This window comes from Bacillus rossius, chromosome 15, assembly GCF_032445375.1.
Source record: "Bacillus rossius redtenbacheri isolate Brsri chromosome 15, Brsri_v3, whole genome shotgun sequence".
Taxonomy (NCBI): domain Eukaryota; kingdom Metazoa; phylum Arthropoda; class Insecta; order Phasmatodea; family Bacillidae; genus Bacillus; species Bacillus rossius.
Genome location: NC_086342.1, coordinates 16,887,417 through 16,911,737, shown reverse-complemented (window position 1 = coordinate 16,911,737; position 24,321 = coordinate 16,887,417). Strand labels below are relative to the sequence as shown.

The 24,321-nt window shown below is 39.6% G+C and overlaps 1 protein-coding gene across 2 annotated transcripts; it reads right to left on the bottom strand.

Moving 5' to 3' along the window:
* Positions 1 to 1,342: 1,342 nt before the first annotated feature.
* On the bottom strand, positions 1,343 to 14,835 carry LOC134539397 (uncharacterized). 2 transcript variants are annotated; one of them, XM_063381397.1, is made up of 5 exons: positions 14,801 to 14,835; positions 10,105 to 10,212; positions 8,194 to 8,369; positions 5,734 to 5,815; positions 1,343 to 3,441 (listed from the first exon to the last, which is right to left on the bottom strand). In XM_063381397.1, exons 2-5 carry the CDS (start codon positions 10,169 to 10,171, stop codon positions 3,263 to 3,265), a joined length of 504 nt encoding a protein of 167 aa, XP_063237467.1. In that variant the 5' UTR covers positions 10,172 to 10,212; positions 14,801 to 14,835; the 3' UTR covers positions 1,343 to 3,262. The 2 variants fall into 2 exon arrangements, with proteins under 2 accessions (XP_063237467.1, XP_063237466.1); XM_063381396.1 differs by lacking the exon at positions 14,801 to 14,835 and adding an exon at positions 13,745 to 13,805.
* Positions 14,836 to 24,321: the final 9,486 nt, after the last annotated feature.

The window sequence follows — 24,321 nt, the reverse complement described above, 5'->3', positions numbered from 1 at the left end:
TGGCTGACTGCTGTCTTAGAATTACGAGAGAAAAAATCGTCCAAAAAGTCACAAAATATTCCTTATTCCGAAGGAAAAATTCAAATTTTGAGACAAATATTTTCGTTTTCATACACAAATATTTTGGAGGCTTGAAAAGCGGCTTATGATTATTTAAAAAAAATTAAAACAAGATAACTATCCTCACTGACTGATACACACTTAATTCAAATATTGTATGTACAAAAGAAAAAATATTTTAATGTTTTAAATGTTTGTTTGAGCTTTATTTATAACATGTTGGAATGTTAATGCTACAGTTACTAAAAATTAAAACGCTACAAAACTACAAAAAAAAAACATTTTTGCAAAATTCCGTTCTCCCGGAGAAACCCCCGGAATGGCCACCGCATGGGGAGCCCAAGAAAAGAAACGGGCTCTCCATATGGAAGCCACCTGGAAGGTTTTTTTCTGTTCCACCCACCGTTTCTTTGGTCGCCTGACTTGTTACAAGGGATTGTATTCCTACCAGAGAAAATGCCACCATTTTGTCTGGGCAATCCGCCTTGGAGGAGCCGGGGCGCGAACCCGGGTCCTACAAGTCACAAGGCAGGCGCTCTACCCCAGAACCTTAGTGGTAGAGCGGATACTTGCAGTCTTTTTAAAACTGACATCATGTTATTCCACTAGTTTACTGTAGTTCCGTGTGTCAATAACACGTGCAGTACGTGCAGTAACATCTGACCTCGGTAACGAACAAATTTATGTATTCTTATGTTCTTCGTACAACATGAATTGTGTAATTTCATAACAGTGAAATATAATTTGTATAACTAGTCTTGCAATATTTTAGTTTATTTTCTGCAAACGAACTTACAGTCCCGCTGTACGATAATTATATACTAGTAAATACACTAGTAAATAATTATGTCGATGGTAAAGTTATTTTGAAATAAATGTTAGATATTAAAAGTGTGTGTTTAGTTCAAATATGTGTGAGCTTACAAGCATGAATTTATTGTATAACATTTTATTTATTTGGTTTTAAAGCCACAGAAAAGTTAACCTTGTTATTTCACTTTCGGCTTTTTTGTTTTGTTTTACCATGCTTAATATGCGCAGCTAATACTGGAAAGCTATTCAAACAACTGTTTGCAAATAGGCATTTTCAAAATCTTAAATTAAATACTAAATCAATGATAGTGTTGGAGATGTCAAATTAAAAAATACATTTCATACTGACATCGCCGGAATTTTAGGTAATGATAGTACTGCCTTTAAATCGATCCGTTTCTGAAGAGAAAAACATATCAGCAAATTAAACACTTCGATTTCCTTTCGAAATAAAATTCAATTGCAGAAATCTTGTCCAAATTAATTTTATTCAAATCCAATCAGTTAAACATTACAAAAAACTACAAAGTTTACTACATCATACCCATTACCTCTTTTTAAATCAACATGACAATTAAATATAAATATGAAATAAATATAATTAAACTAACATTGCTGGCAAATGTATTTTCGGCCACTAATATTACTACTGTATATATATTTTTTTTTTACTTGTTTCATCTTGCTTCTTGAGTGAAATAAAATTTAGCCCACTGAAGAAATTGTTGTGTGTATTTACATATAGTGTTGATTACAGCATAGTTGTACACATACAGTCCTTGATTTATTTTACTTTGGCAAAAATGTATTAATAATATGAACCTACTTATCCAAGATGTTGTCATCCGCAGTGGGTGTATGCCTGGCTTTGAGGTATATTAGATATTGCTGTAGTGGTTAGATATTTTCTGAAGTTTATGAAAGTATTTAAGTTAGTGGGAATGCACTATAGAATAATACACGATGTTCGATATCCATCGCAATAATGTAGAAGAAATTTCTATTTGTGAGCGCATCGCGGACAGTTTTAGAACTTCAATAAGAATCTTTCCTTCAGAATATTGTAGACCCAGGCAAAACAACTAGAAATTGATTTTAATTTTTTAATATTAGTTGCAACGCCCTGAAAATAGTTTATTTGGAAAAAAATTAATACCAAAATTAATTCGAATTCCGCAGCTATGTGTGATGTATCGGGGAATAGTGACTGCATCTGAACACTACGTTTTAAATAGTGAAAATTGCTCCGAATGGAATAAATTACATTGACAATTAACTAAAAACGTTAATTTCGGATCAGTGAAAAACCTTTTGGCTATTTCAGTGACGATAACTGTTTAATTTATCATTGAGTTCACCCGATTTTCCTTGGAAGTTGATGCATGTGTTGCTTAGAAGACGTAAAACTTTAATGACAAGCATTTCACATACGTGAGCTCACTTAAAGTGAGTTCATAACTGGACGTCGTGAACTCGACTTCTGACAACCATTCCTGCCAAACAACTGCACAAAATTTTAACTTGCAACAAAACCAGTATCACACCTACAGCAAACAAACAACACGTTAAAAGAGTAGAGACATATTTAATAACACTGAGAAAATATTAGGAATTAATTAAATTTGAGTAACGGGTGTGTGATAGGTTACCAAGGTTCAGTACCAGCAATAATTTAGTTTTTCAAAAAAATATTCATTTTGTAGTTCCAATCCAATTAAACATGTGAGTAACTTCCATTACATGTTTAGGAATGTTGGCCAATACTAAATATTTTTAGGGTGATCAATTTTGGCAACCTATTATGAGCTACATGTTCGGATATAAGGTTGTGTGGGTTGCGGACTCGGGTAGAGTAGGGAAAGGTGCGTAATAAGAGTTCGTCAGCGACCAAGAGGAAGGAGGGGAAAGCGAGTAAGGGTGAGAGAGGGATGGGAGGTGAAGGCGAGTAAGGGAGAGAGTCTACGACTGCGGAGGGGAAGGTTAAGGAATATTAGGAGGGGGAGTAGGTCAGTGGCTGGGGAGAAGGGGAAGACGAGTAAGAAGGTCCGTCAGAGACCAAGGGGAGATGGAAGCGAGTAAGGGTGAGAGAGGGACGGGAGGTGAAAGCGAGTAAGGGAGAGAGTCTTCGACTGCGGAGGGGAGGTTTAGGAATGTTAGGAGGGGGGAGTAGGTGAAGTGGCTGGGGAGATGAAAGCGAGTAAGGGTGAGAGAGGGACGGGAGGTGAAAGCGAGTAAGGGAGAGAGTCTTCGACTGCGGAGGGGAGGTTAAGGAATGCTAGGAGGGGGGAGTAGGTCAGTGGCTGGGGAGAAGGGGAAGGCGAGTAAGGGTGCGTGTCAGAGGCCCGGTGGGGAGGAAGGGGAAGGGGACGTCGTCCTGTGTCCTCGCCGTTCACACCTCCGGCTGCAGGCGCGCCTCGGGCAGCTCCCGGTCGCCCGCGGCGCGGCGGCGCTGGCGGCCGTAGTCGGGTCCGTCCCGGGGCATCAGGCCGGCGTCCTTGGACAGCAGCTGCAGCAGCTCGGGTCTCGCCTCCAGAGCCTCGTCCAGGTTGTCCCAGGTCAGCTCTGGGTCTGCGCGCACACGTGTGGCATCCAGGACGATTTGTACAGATCCTTCACTGTACAAGAACGGGGACGCACCAGAACGGGGACGCACCACAACGCCGAAATACCACAACGCCGAACGTACAATAACGCCGAATGCCAAATTGACTTCAACGCCGACAGCTAGAAAACTGCTGTGTACCACAACGCCGAGTTACCACAACGCCGAAATACATTAACGCCGAAAAATGTAAATGCAGGACTGCCACAAAGGTTAGGTTAGGTAAGGTTAGCACACAAATTCATTCAGTTGTTTTTCATTTTGCTCCTGTGCACCCTTCCCCCCCCCCCCTTCCCCGCAGCAACATTTTTCGGCGATACTGTATTCCGGCATTTTGGTACACAGCAGTTTTCTAGATGTCGGCGTTGCGGTCAATTTGACATTCGGTGTTATGGTATTCGGTGTTATTGTACATTCGGCGTTGTGGTATTTCGGCGTTGTGGTAACGACCCTACAAGAACTACATTCTGTGTTCCATAGTTAACGTTTTCCCGCCAGATTTATGCTACTTCTTTAAGTCACTCTTGCAACGGGGAAGAATGATTTTAAACATTTTGATGGACTTACGCCATTGATGGGTTTTCTCTGTATGCCATAAAGAAACCACAAGAATGGACAAGGAAGATGAATACACAAACACATAATCAAATCAGTCAGATGTCAAACGTTTGAACACATTTACATCACAGAAGGAATAAGTTGGAAATAAACATCATGGCACATACGATCGCAATGGCTCACAACGATAGGACAGTTGTAACAAGAACATAAAATACAGAACAAAGACGAACTTGACAATACAGTAACAAACGACAGAGACGAACACGACAATGCGTTCACACATTTGACATCCGCTGATTTTGGTTCTTTCTCTGTGTGTTAAGTGTATTCATCTTTCTCGTCCATTCTCTATGGCATACAATTAAAACCAGCAATATGTCCATTAAAATGTTTTCAATTAAACAATACTTGTTATCTGTCATTTGTTAAAATTTAAATAAACAGTCATAACTAAAATCTTATTTTACGAAATTATTTCTAAAATTTAATATTCGAAAAATGCCTTCATTACACACTTTCAATTAAACTGAAAACAAAAAAACTTCAAATGTCATGTTTTGTTATATAATTCCAGATATTTCTTAAAAAAAAAAAAACCTTCGGAAAGAGTAGTTGTATGCGTTTCCCGCCGAGGACACACAAATATTTAACTGCTATATGTAACCATCATAGAATTAGTCAGGCAAAAGAACTAATTATTAAGGTTTGCCTGGCTTGTAAAATATCTCAGTTATCAAGTGTATTGGGAAAACCGTTCTGTTTTTATTTATAAGTACCTTTTCTTTAAAAATGAATATTTTTTCGACAAAGGCTACTTACGAACAGTTAATTTGAAATTGTAGACAACACTACTACTTAATGCTCTCAATTTATGCTAATATTGAAATATTAATTTGCAATTAAATATACATTTATTGAATCTATGAAAAATTTATAAAGACAGTCACTGAGGGCTATATTACGATGCTATTTAATATTGTGAGCAAAAACACGTAACTGTAGAAAAATAATAATATAGGGTACCACTACCCTCTTAATGTTCTGTCGACTCTGAGGTCATTAAAAGTGATGAATGGTGAAGCAATGTGAACAAAGAAGCGATGGAACGCATTGGTTCGAGAAAATTCGGCTCACAGCAATGTCCATCACGTTTTCCCACTTGCGAAAAGAAAAATCTAGGTTTTATCCCTTGAGAATTGAACCCCGTGTCGCCTTAGTAGGAAGTGAGTGAGCTGAACATGTTATTATATATATATATATATATTATATATATAGGTCTATCCATATTGATAATATAATTTTCTCTACTAAAATAAAACTTTTTTAAAAACATTTGTAAGTGAAAATTCTTTATAGGTTGTAGGGTAAGTCGAGGCGACTTACGACTCATCAGAGCGTAACGAAAAGTGCAAAGTTCAAGATTATGACTATCGATGAGGATTTTTTTTTAGTAGCCATTTTTGTTACAATCCAAGTTTGAACTAACTTCGTCTAGTTTAGTTTTTTATGGATCGCATTAAATATGGTAATTTTTTTATACCTCTACTGGATATTTTGAAGATGGCTATGCAACCATTTTTTAATACTTTTTTTATCTCTCCTGAATTTTTTTTTCCTGTGGCCTTTGGCAGTTGGCACGGTGTCTATCTTCAGCCGGGACCCCTCGCAGGGGCTGCGCGAGACCTCGGGAGACTCACCAGGGTCCGACCGCCGGGACGGTCTGATGACGGTGTCCATGGTGCGGTACCACGGCTTGTCCCCGAAGTCGCGGCCCTCCGCCTGCAACCAGAGGAACACCCGCCCCGTGAGAAGGGGGTGGCGGCCCCGGCGTTTCGCCAGCGTCACGTACGAACGATCGCCAATATTAAAAACATAAAAAAATTAAAAAAAAAAAGAGCATCTAGAAAAAAAATCGGGAGATAAACAACTTTGAACATCCACTGGAACAAACTTTTAGGATATTCACGTTGCTATTGTCTAAGGCTAAGAAATAATTACAAACGATGAAGTGAGACTACTCAGAGGCATTTCGGAAACACGTGGGTTACCCTAAATCACTCCCAGTTAAATTTTGGGGTGGTTCCTTATTTCACCACAATTTTTTTCTCCCTTCTCCGTGTACAGCGTAAGATAATTTCTCACTACACCACAGTCAGCACACGATAATTGTTTACTGTTTTACAGAAATGATACGATAATTTCCACCTAAACACACCATAATTCCTGTACAGCATACCATAATAATTGTGATTATGAACCAAACCAGGTAAAAATATTTTTTTAATATGTGTTTTTCCTTTACAATATTTTTAAACTATTGAATAAAATAGTATTTGTAAAGTAATGCTTTTAATACAATGTATGTATGATGAACACTCATCATGTTTATCTCACATGTGGTGACGGCAAAATAAATGTGTGATATCCACAACACGATTTACTACTGTGATAATAATGGTTACTCTCAAGATAACACGGAGTCTCCAACCCAAATGAATGATTGCTGAGCTGTTGAGCAGTAATTTTTTTCTCAGAATATCATCTGAGTGCCCTTCGTAAATTATGATAACAATATAATAATACTGTGAAAATTGTGAACCCGTAAATTACTGAAAAATTTAATATTGTGAACATAACCATTTTCACGTGGTTTTTGATTAGAAAACTATGGCCTAATCTTTCACGGTTTGTTGTCATGGATGAAGTTATTGAAGTTATACTTCTTATACGAGGTTCTCACGTTTAATGTTTCCGTTACTCTAACGCTGTCGCGGAGGGGATAAAAATAGACAGATAACCGATCTCCATACGTAAACAGAAAATCATAGGTCATAAGTAATTTCTCTATGTCAACCACACTGTCATATAGCGCTATCCATTTTGCGCTAACTCGCTGACAGTATATATCGCCCCGTGTTCAGCCCGGGAAACACCGGGTACTGCAGCTAGTTTTTTTTATAAATTTTTTTTTTGTGCGAGCCAGATGCACCAGACGTATCAGTGCGGCTAGTTGCTACAGATAACGTGTCAGAAAAATAAAAATATAAAAACATGCTCGGATATCATACGGTCAGACGGGTGCAACTGCGCGAATAGTGCACAGGAAAATAAAGTTCTCTGTACATTTTTTTTTCCACAAAAGTTTCCTGTGGAAACCAGTTGCCAGGAAACAGTTTGTGATACACGTGGCTGTGGGTTATTTTTGCGTACGTGAAACATGGGAACTGTTGGAGGTACCGGTACAGCACACAGCATAAATGCCAGGGTAAGAAAGAAAGATAGAATATCTTGGACCCCTCATAGCTTTAGCTCTACGGGAGTTTCCTATATCCCTGTATATATGTATAAGTACTTTGTTTGTGGTATTTCTTACAGGGCAAACAGGGTGTTTTAAGGCAGAGGAGGGGAAGGTGCATAAGAAGGGTTTCTTAAATTACCAAGGGGGGGAGGGGAAAGCAAGTAAAGGTGAGAGAGTCAAAGGCCTTTGGGATGGGAGGTGAAGGCGAGTAAGGGAGACAGTCTTCGTTTGGGGAGGGGAGATAAAAATGTAAGGAGGAGGAGTAGGCAAGTGGTTGGGGGTAAGGTAAGGCGAGTAAGAAGGTCCATCAGAGACCAAGGGGAGATGAAAGCGAGTAAGGGTGAGAGAGTCAGAGGCTTTTGGGATGGGAGGTGAAGGCGAGTAAGGGAGAGAGTCTTCGTCTAGGGAGGGGAGGTTAAGGAATGTAAGGGGGAGTAGGTGAGTGCCTGGTAACCCTGCGCTCTTACAAGCCTCGGGGACTGCCATGGGCGTGGGTAACGGATCACGCCGTACACGCAATCAGGTTATGGGTAGGGACACCTGTATTTCGCGAATATCTTTCGTGTCAAGGTGTTTCACAAAATACTGTAGCTTTTCTCCTGTGGTTATTGGCTGAGGTCGGTGAGAGGCGTCGTCCCGCTCTTGACAGGGCGCCCATGAGAATGTGGTCACCGTAACTGCTGCACCCTCACAATTTGCCATGACTCTTAGAAAAAGCTAGAGTGTTTTGTGAAATACCTTGACATGAAATTGAATCCGCGAAATGCAGGTGTCCCTAGTTATGGGACAACACAACCCGGTGAGCACGGCGGATGCTACGTGTCTGAAGGCGGACGCGGATGCGGATGCGGATGCTCACCGCGGTGAAGCCCCGCCGGCCGATGCGCGGCACGGACTTGGCGGCCTTCAGGAAGAAGTCCAGGTCCCCGCGCCGGCCGATCCTCGGCAGGGACTTGGCCGCCTTCAGGAAGAATCCCCCGTCGTCGGCGCGCGCCGGCCCGCAACTGCCCAGCAGGGCCGCCAGCGCCGCCAGCGCTGCGGACACGCGCGCGGCCGGTCAGGGAAGCACACACCCGCCTCCTGCCTTCGCACGTCGTCAGCAGGGCCGTATTTAGAGGTCTGGAGGCCTCGGGGCAACAGAGGAGCGGAGGCCCCCTGGCCCCAAATTATTTTCCAAATATAATGAACAATTGTTTTCCAGTCGAGTTTTCCAATAAATAATTTATTGTGAAATCAAGTAGATTCTCTTAGTATTTAAAAAAACATACATAAATATAATCGGAGACAAGAATTACATGAAATTAAATTTTAGTGTTTATGAATATTTCTGTTAATATTTAACAATAATATAATCATGTATGTACAAAGTACTGTAGGTAAATGTAAAACAGCGGAAAAAGAATATCAAAGGAAAATATGTTTACTAGTGTTTACTTGTCGGAATTTCAAAGATTTTTTTTCCGAAGTCTCTATTGTGGGGGACCTCGGTTTGTGGGGGCCCTCCGTTTGTGGAGGCCCCGGGGCTTTCACCCCGATTGCCCTCCCCTAAATCTGGCCCTGGTCGTCAGGAATACAGCCAGACATTCAACTGTTTATAAAAATTTAAAAAAAAATGAGTTGTCCGTAAAGTCGGTTTACGGACGATAATTTTACGTGATAACGTTACATCAAAATTTTAAAATTGTTGCTTTTAAAGAGCCCGCCTTCACCTGCTTGATATTTTAGAAGATTTTCTCGCACGGTAGTTGGCCGGTTCTTGCACGCTCGGCTCAGGCGGGACGTGACAATGAGTCATGCTTTTTCGTGCGTGCAGCCGGCGTTCGTCGATTTATAAGACGTTATCACGTCAAAAAAAATTGGGTGTGACTGTGTGTCATGTACACGGCCGTGTGTTGTACGTGAATACGTGTACGTAACAGGTAATATTTTCTATACAAAATGTAAAATACGCTAATTTTTATTTTAACAACCATATATTTTTACTGTGGCTATTTTACTCTATTATGTTTATATATGCAATCGATATATTTTGACGAGAGCTGGCGATTGAAACTCAAACGAACGTCGTAGCTTCTCCGAGTTATCCGAGTTCGAGCTTCTCCAAACTTCTACTAAATGGAAATCTCGAAACGCAGCAAAATGAACTCAAAATGGCGGCGCTTTCCCCCTCCACCCCGCGCGATGCGTCACAGTCCTCACTAAGAGTAACGAATTCTTTGCTCCTTTAGCTATCCAGTGGTGTAATTAAATATTGGATGGAGATGATAGATATGTAGCTGCAACACCAAACTCTATCCCCCGATTTTGTTATGATTCGTTTTTTTTTTAATTGCCTCCCACTATGGAAGCAATTTTAAATACGTATTCAAGTCAAAACATTTTACTTCTGAACAAGTGGGTTCAATGACCCCCGGGATAGCCTTACAGAGGGCGCCTCCACTCGACACTTCTGGGATGAAACTGCAACTGCAGCTGCGCCGTGCAGATGCGATTTAATTTTTTTTTCTAGCTTTAATTATTCTGTGTATGAGGAGGGTCCAGGTTAGGGGAGGACCTAAGTGTGTCTCAGGCCGAAGCCTATACACTCTACCATGCGGGTTTTTAACCACGCAGGACAAGGGCGCGTTCATCATGTGCTATTGGGGTTTACTGGCCAGCCATGGCTGCGATTGGTGCCATGGCTGACGCCCCATTGGTCGTCTAGCTTAAAAGCTAACTAATGTGACCCAGGTAAAACCTGCATAGACACAGGAGAAACCGATGCACTCACCCACTGCGAGGCGGACTTTGCCGAGAACGCACGAGGACTGCGGCCGGGAGCTCGTTTCAGCTGCCATCTCTCACGATCTGCTGCGAGCACCTTCTGAGCACCAGGTACCTGCAACGACACAGTGAGTGGAACATCAGTGACACATTTGTACTGCTCGTCAGACTTCAAAACACTTCGTTCGTGTTCACTACATTGCTTTACTTTTCTCCACAATATATGTTTGTCGATATACAAAACACCTATAATTTTGCAGTCTCAACAAAACGACGTATCAGTAAAATACTTGAAAATTCGCGTTATGTTAATTTTGCATGATAAGGAAAAGGGGGGGGAGACGGGAAGCCATAAGTAGCCTACATAACAGAAATGTATGAAAAAACAGAGGTGTTACCTCAAAAATATTTTAAGGTTTTTTTTTATTTTACTATACAGTTTAAAGTTGTGTTGTAATTTTATAACTTTTTTCGAGCAAACACTTTTCCACGATCTCAGCATTTCACCTGAAATACTGTTATGGGTTGAGGTAACAGGTCCGAAAGAATAGCTCAGTCAATTAAATACAGTTTTATTCGTGTAATAATAATCGTATGTCCACAATTTAATCCCTATTTCATTAGTCCACAGTTTACTCTCCCCGCTGGAGCTCGTCTCGACAGTGGCTCTCTCTACTGCTGGTCTCTTACCTCGCACCTCTGGCACCAATACACACCGCCTCGCACCACTCACCAGTCTCCGCACTCGAGGTCCGTCTCTCGTCGCCCGCTATCGCTCGCCAAGTAATTCAAGCACTCTAAGAAAAATGGCCTAAAGAATATTCAACGAAATAAAAAAAAAGCTATGTCCAGTGATAAATATACGCAAATTGTGAGTTTTCAACTAAATTTATGGACGCGAATCACACTGTTTTCCCCACCCGCCGCTAGAATTCGCTGCCAGGACAGCTACGTTGACTATCGAATCATTCCATTTGCAGACCGAAATTTTTAAACTATAAAATGAAACGGCTCCGACAAAAGCGAAAAAGTCCTGAAAAAAAATTCTATACCTCGGCTTTGGATTTAATTGTTGACAGGGAAGTTGTATTAAAAATACTGCCTATCTTGTTTGAATTCATCAAACAGTTAAAACTAAAAAGTTTCCTTTGGCTTTGTTATTTTTTGTTCGCGCCATCCACCACACACGGCAGCACCGTTCCACACGAATACCGTTAAAATCACGAATTATTCCTACTAAATGCCGTATACCAAGAGCTAAAATTTTACAGATAAAAAAAACTCTGTGTGTGTTTTAGCCACAGCAGCATAAACTAAATTGTGACACAAACCTTGGTAGTCGATGGGCGGACTGTTGTCTGTGTAAAGTCTGAGTCACGTGACTTGTCCCAAATTTCACGGGAGACCTAAGATGCACATAAAGTTCTGCCATTCCCGATTACACCCGAACAATTCACCTTCGGCCAACTTCGGGATATGTTTTATTTTTGCGCAGGAAAAATGAATTCAAATATTAAAAGTGGTCGGTTAGGTTAGCTACATTAAAACACTTTAAAACACTATGGACGGTTAGTTAGGTTAGTACAGCTACATTAAAATAAACAGATAAATATAAATATACATATAAATGAACCCGAGGTTGGCCGAAGGTGAAATGTTCGGGTGTAATCGGGAATGGCAGAACTCTATGTGCATCTTAGGCTTCCCAAATTTTCACAGTGCTCAAACACCAGTGGTGCTCATTTCCCCGAATGTCACCTAAAATTCGACCTTTGAAGTTTCTTGAACAGTGACAACCAAGCGAAGTTATAGAAATAGAAACACAGTAGCAGAAGGATGCGTGGACCATTGGTAGCATATTTGAAAACTGTCGAATTTCCAGTCAAGATACCCGACAATGCTACGTGCCGTTAATGGACGAGTCGAAGATGAGGTAAATCATTATTCCATCTTAGGTATACGCCATTGCTAGTTTATTCATAGAGAAAACCTGAAGAATAGACCAAGAAAAATGAATACCTAATCACACAGAAAACAAACCAAAATCAGCCGATGTTAAATGTCAAGACCGCATAGAGAATTTCGCGGAAGTAATTAGACAGGACAATATCACAGCATAAAAAAAAACAGTGGGCTGACAAACGAAGAGACAGTTGCAACTGTGTTCGTCTGTGCTGTGAAATTGTTGTGACTAATCCCTTCCACTGAATGCTCTGTGCTGTCTTTACATTTAACACTTGGCATCCGCTAATTATGGCTTGTGTTCTGTGTGTTTGTTTATTCACCTTACTTTGTCCGTTCTTCAGGTTTTCTCTATGATAGACAGTGTCAACTAGCAATGGCATATGTCCATAATAATTACTCATATCAAACTTTACCACTTAAAGTACAAAGAATCATTCAAATATCGTATTGAAGATGAGTGTTCATTCGTTTATTGAAGTTATAAGTATTTATTCAGGCGCATTGAGGGAACATTTTTAGTATGCAGGGAAAATGAAATTAAATGCGCGCGCATCACACAACAGAAAGATTAACAGGTTCGAAAGTCCAAAGCGCATGCGTGCAGAAACAGCTAAAGCCACGAGGCGAAGTCTTCAAGATGGCGGACCCGCGTGTGGTAACATGCACCCGTACATTTTTACTTTCGCGAACATCGCGGGTTGCACAAAGGGTATTTGGTTTGTCACACCGAAACTCCATCATATAATGAACTCTCCCGGAAAAAAAACACTTCATAAACTTGAAGTCATAACGTTATAAATACCTATAATTGACTTGGCCAAGAAAATCGTGTTGGAACCATCTTTGGCGTCAAAATGTATTCAACATTTTTTTTCTCTATCAATGCGGCGCTATCTTTGAAGGAATATTGACGTGACAACGTCTAATAAATCGATGAACGCCGGCTGCACGTACGAAAAAGTGTCCCGTTGCGCACATTGTTCCGTTACGCTGTGTCCCGTTACGCTCATTGTACGCTTGCGCCGCATCTTATCTCTCTTCCACTCGATTGGCCTATGCGTCCGAGGAGAAGAAAGACAGCGGCAGCACTCAACTTACATCTACACGTGAACTGTTTCGTCGACTGGTTATAAAGTGAAGTGAAAAGTTTATGTGGTTTTCATTGCTTATTACAACAACAATTTCGGCAATAAACGTTAATTATTCTTGTATTTTGAAAATCTGATTACTAGTATAATTTCAAGTATTTATTATTTTATTATTAAAATAAAAATGATTCAAATTTATTCATAAAAGTATGCAATCATTTCATCAATGTTTTGCTATGACGTTGTCACGTTAAACTATCGTCCGTAAACCGACTTTACAGACAACCAATTTTTTTTTAAAAACTAAAAGTTGCAGTTAAATAAATATATATTTAAAAAAAGACATGTATGTAGTGTAACCTCTAACGTATGTACATGAGTATACGCAGAGTACATGTAGGTGTGTATATTACCGTGAGACGCTGTTTGCGACGGGGCGCAAGGATAGCTCAGTCAATTAAATACAGTTTTATTCATGTAATAATAATCGTATGCCCACAATTTAATCCCTATCTCGTTTAGTCCACAGTTTACACACTCTCCCCGCTGGATCTCGGCTCGACAGTGGCTGTCTCACTACTGCTGGTCTCTTACCTCGCACCTCTGGCTACTTCCGGCCGACGCTCGCCATGTTCGCCACTTCCGCTGCGGGCCCGCCCGCGACCGACGCCGACCGCCGACTGGGACGGGCGTCCCGCGGATCTTCTGCAGCGGCGTCGGCGTCGGCGTCGGCGTCGTCTTCATCAGACAACCTCTCGTACCTACCCCCTCACCCCGTCCTTTCCCGTTCCCTGCTCGGTCCGTGGATCGGGCACTCGGGCCAACACCGAGGTTGAGGGTGTTGTTTCCCGATCCTCACCCCTCTGTCCACCTAACCAACACCCACACGGCGCGAAGGTACACTCGAGTAGCTCGGAGACGCGTCGCCCCACTCAGCTGCGCAAACAACACACAACTCCCGCCCCTTACCCCCAGGGTGTGACGTGGGGATGTACGTGTTTAGTCTCCAGACCACTGAACACCATTTGTTAACCTCTCCGTCTTGCATTGCATCCTCAAGTATTTTCAATGAAGCTCCCTCGCTGAATATTCATATATATTAGTATGGCGAGGCTTAGGGACTTAGCTTTGGCTACTCGTTGAAATGATGAACAATTTTTAAACTGGTGTGATTGTGTTCTTTGATAGTCGTGTGGTCGTTCGAGTGAAATATAATAAGCTGTTTCCTTTTGAAGCGGCTTACAGACTTAAGAGCCCGTTTGTAAAATATCTGGTTTCAACAAGGTACGGAAGTACCGACAGATATTATTTTTATGCCTTTGACATCCCGGAAAATTTTGGGAGATCGAAAGTAGAATTATAGAAAAAAAATGGTGGGTCCCTGATTCCCCCCTTTAAGGCTAGTTCCGAACATTCTTTTTTTGGTTTGCTTTTGGTTCCCCGGAACTACCAAGATTAGCACTGGACTGGTTGGAACACGGGCGATGTCTTTCCGGGCCAATGAATTTTTCACGTCTTTCTTTTTTTTTTTTTTTTTTGTCAATCCCAAAAAATCCCGGGTTTAGGAAGTTTACATCCCGAAAATTTCGGGACTGGGAAGTGAGCCGGGATCCAGGAGTCCTTGGATCGCACCCACCTTGCAGGACTCACCTCGTTGGACGCAGGCGGCGGCGGCTCGCTGGGTGGCTGTGTGGCCGCCTCCGGCCGCCCCCGCTTATATCCCCCCGGGAGGCAGCTGGAGGTGGGCGGGTCACCGCCCCCGCTGCGGGGGGCGCACCTGCCCCCCTCGCTCGGCACGTCCGCGGTTCCGGGGAGGCTTCCAACAGGGCCCGCCATTTGAAACAAACAAAAAACCTTAGTAGAGCGCATAACTTTCCGTGCGTACGAGTGCACGAAATACATGCGACTTTGATCAACAATTTAGTTATTATGGACTAATGAAATTTCGCAACGTGTCTGATAGCTAAGTACCTGATCTTTACTCTGGGACAGCTGACAAGCAGCTTATGAACATAGTTTTTTTTTCTTCCAAATATATTTTAATTGAAGTGAATCTGTTTTACAACCGGTAGAGTGATATATTATGAATCACATGGTAAACGGAGTTGATGTGTGTAACGTATGTAACGAATATTGCTGGATGGCGCAAGGTTTCTTTAAAAAAAAAAGTTTTGAACTGAAACATCTCTACAGCCGGTCGCACGGCAGCAGAAACGCGTGATTTCCGTGTATTTTCCAAAAGTTTTGTAAACGTCTACATGCTATCTCATACTTTTAATACTCTCACATCTCGTAATTTGTAACTCTAAACTCTAAACTTTGAGGTTGGATCCAGTGTTAACATTAGAATTGTGACAAATTTGTAGGGACACTTCCCATAAGGTCATGTATCATATTTCATCTATCATCAACCCATTAATTCATTCCTAGGTTCCATCGAAAACATGGACAGACACTAGTAAGTGAAAGGTCTATTTTCAAAGCATGAATTCGCGTGTTCAGATATTTAAGTGCCCCAAAAATGTGCCATCCCTCTTAGCTGCGAAGTCTCACTTCTAACGGGCATAGCGGACATACACCAAATTTCTTTGTCAACGACATCAACCTCAAAACATTTATATTTACCTTTATCGCTATTCCCTGGATGACTGAAAAGATTTTTTTTTTCCTTCAGATCATAAATTAGACGTGGAATGTAATAAATTCTGCAATTACTTGCCGCCGTGACATTTTGGTATAAATCATTCCCAAATCCCACGTAATCGTCACCCTAAACTGCCACTAAGTGTCGACAGACCTTTTGCTGCGACAGGCGACCTGCCGCTCTGTTCCTTCTGGAGTGAGGGTCAGATGCGCCAGTCCGCGATGAACTGTAGCGTGATTCAACTAACAATAAGTGTTATCAATATGGGCTCAATACTAAGAATTGAAACCAGGTTTTGCGTGACATGTGACGTAATATGTTGGGTGGGCCCATAACTACTAGAAAAAAAACTCGGATTGGAGGTTATTAATAAATTCCGACGAATTTGATACTAAGAACTGAAACCAGGTTTTGCGTGACATGTGACGCTATATGTTGGGTGGGCCCATAACTACTAGGGAAAAAAAACTCGGATTGGAGGTTCAATTCCAAGGTGATAACTTTATAATAATAATGAAATTACTTGACGACTAATTGCTTAGCATAATAGATTGAAACTGTGCAAAAAAAAACACATAACACTGTTTTGTAATAATTTCATTGTTCCTTCCCACAGTTTAAGCATGCGTGCTGACTGGCAACCTGGAGGTAGACCAAAGACGCATGCGCAGCTGGTACCAACCCAGACACGCACAAACACGCAAAGGTCCAAATCTCCCGACCCCAGCATGGTTGTCACTTTCTGTCCCCGACCAACTCTTCTCCCTGTACCATCATTCTTGCTCCTGTACCGAGCCTGCCTGCTCAATGCCTGCGATGATTTTAACCTCGAACGAATGAGCCGAAGGCTTTCCCTGTGTCTATGCAGGGTTTTTTTTTTCCTGTGTACCAACTTACCTGGTTGCAGTCTGAATCGCTGCCATGGCTGACCAATCCCAAAAAAAAAAATACACGGTGCGTGCTACCCTTTCTTGCACGGCTGAAACCCAGCATGGTTAGGCGTATAGACTTCGGTCTGAGACGCTAACCCAGATCCCTCCCATACATAAACCAGTGCCGGTGCAAGGTAAATTGGCGCCCTAGGCGAAAAACTTTAATGCCCCCCCCCCCCCCCCGGCGGACACCACAAAAAAAAATTTCCTTGCCTCAAAATGCATCACGTAAGCCTAAGATTTTGTTAACAATCAAATATAAGCAGGCGTGTGTTTTTTTTTTACTACTTATTACAAATCATAAACAGGTCACCGTGGTCTTTAAATATTTACTCATATCAATATAAACATACCTACCAAACTGTTACAAAAATCCATTTTCATCTAGTTTCAATAATCGTTAAACATATTATATCAGCTGTTATGTGTCGTGCTGCGCCGCCCCCAGCTACTTGACGCCCTAGGCGGTTGCCTAGTTCGCCTATATGGACGCGCCGGCCCTGACATAAACATCCCTTATATAAACATGGACACAGAGTTTACGAGCGGTCAATATCTCATAGCCTAACCAAATGTTTGTAGACTTTCAGCAATCGTACTACGATACAGCCAGCACCAATATTGGACCCCCAAGAGTTAGACTTAGTTGGGTCAGGAAAAAAAATGGCACTGTCTACATTGCCTGTTGCACCGTGTGTCTGTGACAGGATTAAAATATATTATTTTTCCTCCCATAGACACGAACGTAATATAGATTCGTAGACATGGTTGTCGAATCTTGTGCACACTATCCATGTACCTACTTTGTTACTGTATTTACAATAGTTGTGTATTCAAATTAAGGCTCTATCACACTTACCATGCTGGTAATTCCGTTTTATTATCATTACTATCATTTGAGGGCATTTCCTGTAAATGTATCACGATAGCGCTTTTGCGTTTTGTGTTTAAAATCAACTATTGCCACCAAATATGTTCACTGTGGCTCTATACCGGTGAGACATTTCACACAAATCTATACACAGAACATTTTCTGTACTTTACAAAAAAAAATCCTTTAGAAAATCAGTTGCCAAGAAATAGTTTTTTATAAATTCCTTTCGACACAGTTTACAGGCGTAGGTAGATTCCGACGTACCTACCTATTTCTTCTGAAAATATTTTGGAAACTTAAGAACTGAATGTAGCCTACATAACATCCTATATGTTCTCCAATATTAAAAAAAAAAACACTAAACATTTTCTCATATTCCATGCAGCGAAAATATTTTGAATGTTTTTAACTTAATGCAGCCAGCATTGAATATCTTTAAAAATTCATATTATGCCTTCAATGGTAGCTATGCAATTATTTTTTATCTTCAAAAGCTAATTTTCATCCCTTGCATTAATCGTGTTCGTATAAATGTTTTTTTTTTGCAAAGGTTTGAGGTAACAAGTTGGTTATTAATAAATTCCGACGAATTTGATACTAAGAACTGAAACCAGGTTTTGCGTGACATGTGACGCTATCTGTTGGGTGGGCCCATAACTACTAGAAAAAAAAACTCGGATTGGAGGTTCAATTCCAAGGTGATAACTTTATAATAATAATGAAATTACTTGACGACTAATTTCTTAGCAGAAGAGCTTCAAACTGTGCAAAAAAACACATAACACTGTTTTTTAATAAATAAAAGCATGTTCTGTATACATGAGAAGATGCAGTATTGCTGGTATGCCACACCACATAATATGTGGCAACCAAAATAAAGTGAATTAAGTTTCACTGGTTTGTTTGCCTGATGATAGCTGATGCATTACTTCTCACAATCAATGTAGCTATGTTAGAAATATATTATGAAAGATACTATATATCTGATGGACCCAAGACTACTTCAAAAGCTGTGTCTCAGTCTAGAGTTTTTCCCTCGTGGTATCCATGTCCCAGATGAGACTCACAAACATTAACAAACACTCACGATCGCATGAAGTTGTTTACAAGCACTGTTGACGAACAACGGTGTCAGAAGGTTACGTAGACCATTGGCACTAATTTTGAGGACTGCCAAATTTGATACAATTTACGCGACACAGACTATACCTGTGTTGGGGGGTTGAAGGGGCGGTGAAGGGAGAGAGGAGCACCGGATATTGCTTAATTGACGCTCGGGAACAGTCTGATAACTTCCCCAGGGTTCCCAGTAGTTCCAACCGCACAAACACATACGTACACACTCGTCCGATGTCGCGAGCTCTCAGGGCATTACGTTGCAAATTCGAACCCAAGGCAATTTGTGGATGGTTGTAACGTTACTGCAGGTGTTCGTCTAGGTTTGCTTTGGTGTGTAACTCTGGTTGGTGAAGTAAGTGATATTAAATTACGATTTTTTTTTTTTCATTTTTCCTGTGAGGTCCTGCTATTTTAGGTACATAGATTTCTAAGAAAGACAACATATTGTGGCAGTTACCATGGTGCTACTTCCAGAAAATTTTCACATACTTTTTCGTTTCATGATACATTGACCCTAAAGTCATCGCAATTTACAAATTCATAACTTTTTATGGACACGATAATTGCAATTATTATACGCAAATGAATTCCAAACTGATACATAAAATACAGTAATGGTAAATCTCGACCGAGTTCATTAATATACGAAATTTGATCGAAGGGGTAGAGATGGGAAAGATTTTTTCAAGCCAGAAAAATCGCTTTCTAAATATGAAAAATATCGCAACCGTATGAAGTTATTATAGCTCGTTAAATTAATAAGAAAATTTTTGTTAAATTAATTTTATAACATCAACTATTCTTGCAAGGAGTGGAAAAAAACACGAGTAAATAGACAAAAATATTCATAACTTGGTTATTAGCCACACAATCAAATGTATTCCAACGTATTGTAAACATTATAAATATGATAGTAAGCCTTGTTTCAAAACAAAATTTATATGATAAATTAATGCTGAATGCATTAAAACCTTTTGCGCTGCATGGAAAAAGAGAAATATGTTTAATTGATCATCTATGAATATTGCAGACGAACGTACAGGATGTTAGAATTATTAAGTTCTCAAATGTTTTCAGAAACTATCTCTACTTCACCCCCTCAAATCATACTTTTGCTACTTCTTGATTAAACCTTGCACATTTTATGTTCAAAATTAAAGAAAAATTAATATCTACCACTGATTCAAAAAAAAACTTTACTCTTTCCTTTAAATGAAGTTTGCATTTTTTTGTGCATGAAGCCCGGGCAACATATAGCTACATATAATTAATTTTATATCCATTATGCTGTAACATATTTCTTGTTACAAAAGTTGTTTGGTTATTATTTTATAATTTTAGCAACAATTAATTTAAAAATAGTTTTGTTTATTAAATGAAAGAAGAGGTATAACTTCAAACGCACCTACCTAAGTAAGTACGTGCACTTTTATTCATAAAAACCGTACCTTGTACACTGTTAAATCTATTCCTGTTTATTTAAAACCCTAACAAATATTATCTACAACTTTTGTCCGAATATATATTTTTATATAACCAATCGTTACTGCAAGAAGTAGAAAATATATAGGGTTGAAATACAAAAAAAAAAAGTAATAACTCCCTTAGTAAGAACACTATTAAAGCCGTTCAAATTGTTTATAAACTGTATAAATATTATCTAAAACTTTTGTCTGAAACAATTTTTGATACGACCAACTATAACTGCAAGGGTTGGAAAAATCATGGATTAGAGGACAAAAGAATTCATAACTCCCTTAGTAGGAACACAATCTAATCCGTTCAAAATTTTTGTAAATATTATAATTTTTATTTAAATTTTTGTCTGAAACCATTTCTAGTAAGAAGAACCATTGCAGCAAGGTGGTAAATAAAACAGAGTTATAATTTTAAATAAATCATAAGTTCCGTACCCTGTAGGTACACCATTAAATACGTTATTTTTTATTGTAAATCCTTAAAATATTATATACAACTTTAGTCTGAAAAAAAATATTTTATACGACCAACCATTGAAAGAAAAAAGTAATAGTTCCCTTATTAAGTACACTTTCAAATACGTTAAAAATATTTGTAAACCTTATAAATATGATCTAAAACTTTTGTCTGAAACAATTTTTGATTCAAGCTACCATTGCTGCTAAGGGTGAAATAAACAGGGGTTAAAGGACAAAAACAAACCTAACTCCCTTATTAAGTAACTGGTAAAATATATAATTAATTGTAAATCTTCTAATAATTATCTCAAACATTGGAAGGAACAATTTTGGATACGACAAACCATTACTACAAGGTGTGGAAAAAAACCGGGGTTCAAATAAGAAAATAAATCAAACTTACGTACAATGTACACTATCTAATCCGTTCTTATTTATTTCATGCCTTCTAATTACTGTCTAAAACATTTGTCGTAAATAAATTTTTATGTAAATATTACTGCAAGGAGTGGAAATAACAAGGGTTGAACGACAAAAATAAAATCATAACTTGTTTAGTCGATAACTTATGAAATAAGTTTTCATTTATTGTACAATTCTAAACATTATCCAAAACCTTTGGCTGATACAATTCTTGATGAAACGAATTATTACTGTAAACACATAGGTTAAAATAATTTTAAAAAAATCAATAGTTCCTTGCTATTAAATTCGTTTGAATATATTATTTAAACCTTGGTCCAAAGCAGTTATTTATACGTCTACATATTAGTGCAAGGATAAAAAATTAGCGTTTAAAAGTCAAAAAAAATTCTTTACTACCCTAGTAGGCATAATATGAAATTCGTTCTCATTTATTAAAAGCTGGAAACATTAAGTTAAAAACATTCCAAACATTTTCGCTGCATGGAATATGAGAAAATGTTTTCTTAATCATTGGAATATTAGACAACATATGGGATGTCAAGTACATTATACATTAAGTCCTTAAAAAGTTCCAGAATTATATAGAAGTTTCCAGAAGAAATAGGTACGTACTTAAAAATCTACCTACGCCTGTAGGCTGTGCCAAAAGATTTTTTTTTTGTCAGTACAAGTAACAAAGTAGAATTTATTTTATCCAACAAAATATTTTACCATGGGAAAAAAATGTTTCTGTGAATATAAATATTGTGTTGCCACAAACAAGCCCCTTTTTTTTTCTCAATGACGGCTTTTCACCTACGAGAAGCCTAATATTCATTGAACTCCGATCAGTCATAAAATATTTTCGTGCAACATCCCGACTGGAATATATATATAAATAATTTTGCGAGACTTCGTATATTTTTACGATCCTAGAATATTTTAAATACCACTGATCCAACTTAACATTATTTATTTTTTATGGAATTTTTTTAATAAACCTGTTTTTTGGAAACTAATTAAAGAACTAGGTTTGCTAAAGTTGTATTGATGTAAAAGAACAACTCTAACCTAACCTAACTATTACATTTATAACAGCAGAAGAAAATTACCTGTGTGCTCTTCCGTCACGCACGTTCGAAGTGAAACTTCATACTTCAATAATCCACTTTTACGATATGATAAAGTAGTCAATAATTTATTTGAACCCACACAACTAAAGAATAACTTACACGATGTAGTTTCACACTGGACGTTTACAACTGTATGGAACATGGCGAAGAAAACTCTGTTATATGTTCATTACCCTCCTCAGACTCACCGTCAAATGCCCCACTTCCGAGCGCTGCACTTTAGGTTTACGCTCTTACTGCGTTACCGCCTCGACTCGCCCTAAAGCGTGTCTCATATGCAGTTTAGTGGGCACGTGCTCTCTCTTTCCAATGCACAGTATCACTGCTGTCTGCGCCATCCTTGTCTCGATGTTACGGTGTGCTCTGTTGCCAGATATGGTTATCGGCTTCCGCCCACAACCAGCACTAGATGCCTTTTCTTAATCAAGGCCTTTTATCATCATATAACCAATCAAATATCCGTACGTAGATTAACACCCATGCCTTTCCCGGGACTCGAACCCAGAACCCCTCGCACCGTAAGCCGATGTGCATCAGACTATGCTACGTAGGTTGGCTCTTTTTCCAGATAGCCTATACGTAACCTATACGTAACTAGTTGTATTTCATCAAAAGCACCATCTGATAATATTGAATACTTTCTTCTAAGGAAATATAACTGAAAGATGGCACCTTAGTTTCAACCGTTTTTGTCTTAAATTATATTATGTAATTTAATATTTAAAATGTTGACTCTGACCATAGCACATTGTTATTAATAGTGACACGACTGATACAAATAATAATTTGTATTTTGAATTCATCTTATGTTTTTTTATATTTCAGAATGTATACAATAATTACAACTAAAAATCTTCATTTTATGGTCACATAAAAATCAGAAAATATTAAAATAAAATATATATATCAAGTTTTTATAATCCTCGATGGTATGAAAAAATAAGAATTTTATTTTCGATAAGTCGGGTGGTATCAGTCTGGCAGCTATGGGCACCACTTGTTCTGTGCTGGAAACTAAGCGTGATGTAAAGAAGGTTCACATGACCAACCCGCAGATTGAAGGGTGGGTGTCTGACTCTGGCCCAGTGAAGCCCGAGGCTCCCCCGCACAGCCTATCAGTATGCAGGGAAGGCGCGGCCCTCGATGCTGGTAGACGTGGAAGCGAACGCGTTTGAGTTACGTGGCGCAGGTATAGAGGAGGGGGAATGGGGGAAGGGGGTTACTCTTCGTGGCTCACGCGCGCGTGGTGGTCGTCAGCCATGGTTCACGACCCCGCCGACACGCCGCGCCACTGAGGTCGTTGCACCCCGAGGAGTGGGGAGTCGTCGGCAGATGGGCGTGCTGCGACGTGGTTCAAGTCATTTCACCGAAATATCGGAGGAACGATGTTCGGTCTAGTGCATTTCGATCTAGTCCCTTTCGAGCTAGTCCATTTTGGTCTAGTGCATTTCGGTCTAGTGCCTTTTGGTCTAGTGCCTTTCAGTCTAGTGCATTTAGGTCTTGAGATTTTAGGTTTAGAGACTGTTCGATCGAGTGCCTTTCGGTTTAGTGACTTTCGGTCTAGAGCCTGTTCGGTCTGCCTTTCGATCTAGTGCCTTTCGGCTAAACGACTTTCTGTCTAGTGCCTTTCGGCTTAACGAATTTCGGTCTAGTGCCTTTCGGCTTAACGGCTTTCGGTCTAGTGAATTTCGGTTTAGTGCCTTTCGATCTAGTGCCTTTCGGTTAAACGACTTTTGGTCTAGTGCCTTTGGGTCTAGTGATTTTCTGCCTATTGCCGCGTCTTCCACTACAAACACAGCAGTATGTGTGACTTTAAACTTATAATTATTTTACATTAAAATAAAAACAACCCTATGAGGTATTAATCTTACTTGTTAAATCCTTGAGACAAAACTTTTTATTTATTTTATGCTCAGAGGATAAAAGGCAAGATGTAAAAGGCAAGATATTTGAATGTTTTTCCTGAGTTTCTCAAAACCTTATTTCAAATGAGGTGAAAAGAAGGAAATTTCGGTTTTGTAAAGGCTATGTATGAAACCAAACCAAATGGAACAGGAAAAATAAAGTCATCTGTATCTACGTTAAAAACAAAGGAGTGGATATTTTGCCCCCCCCCCCCCTTCCCCA